The sequence below is a fragment of the Crocuta crocuta genome, unplaced genomic scaffold (assembly GCF_008692635.1).
Source record: "Crocuta crocuta isolate KB4526 unplaced genomic scaffold, BGI_CrCroc_1.0 scaffold2174, whole genome shotgun sequence".
Lineage (NCBI taxonomy): Eukaryota > Metazoa > Chordata > Mammalia > Carnivora > Hyaenidae > Crocuta > Crocuta crocuta.
The window spans coordinates 102,421-106,008 of NW_027532818.1; the positions used below are offsets into that span (position 1 = coordinate 102,421).

A 3,588-nucleotide genomic window follows, 5' to 3' on the forward strand; every position below is an offset into this window, starting at 1 on the left:
GTATTCACCTGCTCGTCTGAAATTTCGGCATCTAACACTTTATCTAGCCACTCTACCGGCGACACCCTCTCTTCTGGGAGCCACTGGGGCAGATTTCCCTACTCTCTCACCTAAAGCCCATTTTGATCTGCCCTTGAGATTTTATCCGTCTGGAAATGCTGATTCACCCCATGTTTCTTTCTCATATTTAACCCTATAGGGAAAGATGAGCCCATCTAGAGAGATCTGAACGGGGCGCGAGAGGGAACAACGCGTGATCTGAGTGACACGAAGGCTGGGAACCCTGAGGCCATTTGTGAATCACTTTTCTAAACAGGGGGCCTCCCATCGCTGGAAAACTCCAACTGAAGACTCTGCTGACTGCGTGGGCTGGCAAGATCCTGGAAAAATCTACGGGCTCCCCCTGTGATGTGGCTCTGGCGGATATAAACTTTGCAATGTCATGACGGAAGAAAGGAGAAATTCGAGTTAGCTCTCGACCAGACAGGCTCTCCAACAGTCTCCGGACCGGTTGAACCTACCCTGAATCTTCGGCGATGGTCCCACTCACACAACTTGGTTGTGTTGCATGAGATGTATCCCCTCTAATCTCAAGACGTACAAGGAAGTTTTGTCAGGGGGTGTCCAGGTCTCCTGGTTGCATGTGAAGGCTTGAAAGGAATGATCTAAGGGAGGAACTAGTCTGGGGGAAGGATCTTGTAACTGAGGGTGGAACTTGCAGATCCCAAATAAACACATGGATTGGTGAGAAACTTGAGTCTCCAGAGTTGTGAATAACTACACGGTCAGCCTCAGGAGATGGTATTCGATTTGTGCTCCAAATGGGATGCGTCAGCCAAATGCTCTACCCCAGGGGAAGCGAGTGCCCATCAATAGCGCTTAAGCAAGAAGTGGAAAGGGCTGGAATTCCACAGCTCAGAGCTGAAGTCCAGAAAAATCCCAGTTTAAGTGACCAGTAAGGAATCTGCAAGTGACAGAGGGGAACGTTCAGTCCAGAAGTTCAGGGTGCTGACCAGATGCTCATCATGGTGTTGCTACTTGGAGGGGTGGCTTTACTAAAACTTCAAGTTGAGGCAGAGGTCCCATTTCCTTCCCAGATTTATTTCCCCACGAAAAGCAAAATGAAAACTACAGAGTACCATTAGCCGCCAAACTGGGGGGAAAAATACAGCTTCTTTCTACCCTTCCCCTAATACTCTTAAAATGTACATGAATTCCAGGGCCCTGGCGGGCTCAGTTAGTAGGGCATGTGGCTTGTGATCTCGGGGTCATGAGTTTGAGCCCTACGCTGACCATGGAGGGTACTTAAAATTTTGTTTTTCTAAGTCTTAAAAGAAAAATGTTCACGACATCTAACATCTCTCTCTCAGCAGCAGGGGAGAACATGCAAGAGTTTTGCTGCAACATCCTGTGTGTGGGTGGGTGGGGGTAAGAGGGCTAAGGCGGGACCCAGCTCCTGAACCAACACAGCCATTCGTCAGGGGAGACCTCGGAAGGTCTAGAAGTTTCCAAAGGTGACAAAGAGATAGGAGTAATAACCCTCCATCACTGGAGAGCCTTCTTTGCCTATGCCATAGCACGGAACACGGAACAGCAAAACCCAAATACCGTTATCTCGATCGGCAGGGTTCCAGTCAAAGTCATCTTCCATATCCTGTTTCCAGTCACAGACGCCATGGTCAAAGCTGCAGTCAACTGAGATATTTACATCTGCTAAGAAAAAGGGTACGTTTCATAATGAGGAGTCTCAGAAGCACGCCTAACATCTGGAGGTTTGGAAGGCAATGCCGTATTTTCCGTTGGCTGCGGAGCACTGGGCTAAGCTACTCCGTGGTATTGCTGCGTCGGCAGCCATTTGGTTTGGCCCAACATCTGATGGGGGCCTAAAACTGACCTTGGCCCCTCATGCAGGTGCAAGCCCCACAGAGAAGCCTGCTGAGTCACAAGTAGATTTAAGTTTCTAGCGTGACTTCCAAACAGCCCGTGTACATTTAGATAAAACTCCTTTGGAACTCACCAAGACCCTGATCTTCTGGTTTGAACGGGAACCCGAAAGCACGCCACACACAAACGCTAATTAAGGCCTATGCCCTAGGTCCTGCCTCTCTCTGTAAGCACCCTGCCTCAACTTCCCTGTGTGGCCCTTGAGGTGTGCCAAGCTCCACCAGGATCTGTGAGAAACTTCTCAATTTCTCTTGTGGGCTTTTGTTGAGCCACATGACACCCTGGGGCTCGACGTGACAAATACTAATTTCGCAAAATCGTAACAACTGCATGGAGTACAGATCGCAGCCACTGAAACGGCCTTAAGGACAGTGTCGAACCAGACACTGCTTTGATTTAAATCTGTGAAGGCATTCTGGTCAAGTTCTGTTGTTATCTTAAATATAGTAAAAGCAAAACCAAAAACCTTTTTTGAAAAAAATAAGTAATGGTCGGGGAGCCTGGGTGGCTCAGTGGGTTAAGCGGCTGACCTCGGCTCAGGTCATGATCTCGCAGCTCTTGGGTTCGAGCCCCACATTGGACTCTGTGCTCATAACTCAGAGCCTGGAGCCTGCTTGGGATTCTGTATCTCCTGCTCTCTCTGCCCCTCCCCCACTCCTGCATGAGCGCACGCACACTCTCCCTCTCAAAATTAAACATTTAAAAAAATTAAAAAGAGGGGTGCCTGGGTGGCTTAGTTGGTTAAGCGTCCGACTTTCGCTTAGGTCATGATCTCACGGTTCNACCAGGAAGCTATTTCCCCAGGAAAGCCCTCAACCAGTGAAGGACACCGGAGTTGGTGGACAGATACCTCAATTTCCTCACCTTTGGGTAAGACCATTAAGGGTGGGAATTGGACACGGACCTGAAATCAGACCGGAATCCAGACTCTCTCCAGTCCTGCAGAGGGTCCAACTGGGATGGAGGCCCAGGAACCACAGTGGGGCCCTTCCTTGCTTTTATGGTAGGCCGGGAGTGCCAGGGAATTAACACCCTCCTGGGAGCGGCCTTGAATCCTTGTCAGATGGACGGTGTATATATACCCAGCTCTCTTTTCCTCCCAGAGGACATCCGGAGAAATTAAAACGACACGGGACACTGGGGAAGAGCATACACTTGGGAGAAGGTATTAGTTACCTTTGAGTTCCAGTCTGGATGTGACAGCTTTTCTCTGGACCAGAACCACACCCAATTCACTGGCTTCGTTCACCTTAGGGGCTAATGAAGAACACTTGGTCAGTTACGAAAACGTGCTAAGATGGTGTGAATGAATGACTGAACGAAGAGTTGTATCATGCACTCTGATTACAGAATATGTTAGAGGAGAGTTTCCTTAACATTCCCAAAGCATCCACACTGGTTCCGCTTTCCACGTCTAGAACCCAAGCACCTATATTAGCAACATGCCCCTTCTCACTAGGGTTTGGAAATACACTTTCTTAAAATTTTCGCTCTCTGTTCAAGGAGATAATGCTCATCGGTAAGCTAGTTCTTGGATAGGTCTGGGTCTGGGTCTACTTTTCATGTGGTTAAATCCAACAGCCATGGAGCCCAGGACAGATAAGGCGAAAAATAGGGGCAGTAACAAATGCCTGGTGAAAACGA

The 3,588-nt window shown here is 48.7% G+C and overlaps 1 protein-coding gene across 7 annotated transcripts in view; it reads right to left on the reverse strand.

Annotated features, from left to right (window-relative positions):
- EGFL6 (EGF like domain multiple 6) overlaps positions 1-3,588 on the reverse strand; it is a 117,294-nt gene that overhangs the window by 5,968 nt on the left and 107,738 nt on the right. For 6 of the 7 annotated variants that reach the window (XM_077780997.1, XM_077780996.1, XM_077780999.1 and 3 more), the window contains 2 exons: positions 3,121-3,201; positions 1,609-1,713 (listed from right to left, as the gene is read on the reverse strand). In XM_077780997.1, the coding sequence (XP_077637123.1) occupies positions 1,609-1,713; positions 3,121-3,201 (186 nt within the window). The remainder of the gene's footprint in view (positions 1-1,608; positions 1,714-3,120; positions 3,202-3,588) is intronic. The other variant, XM_077781000.1, reaches the window with a different exon arrangement.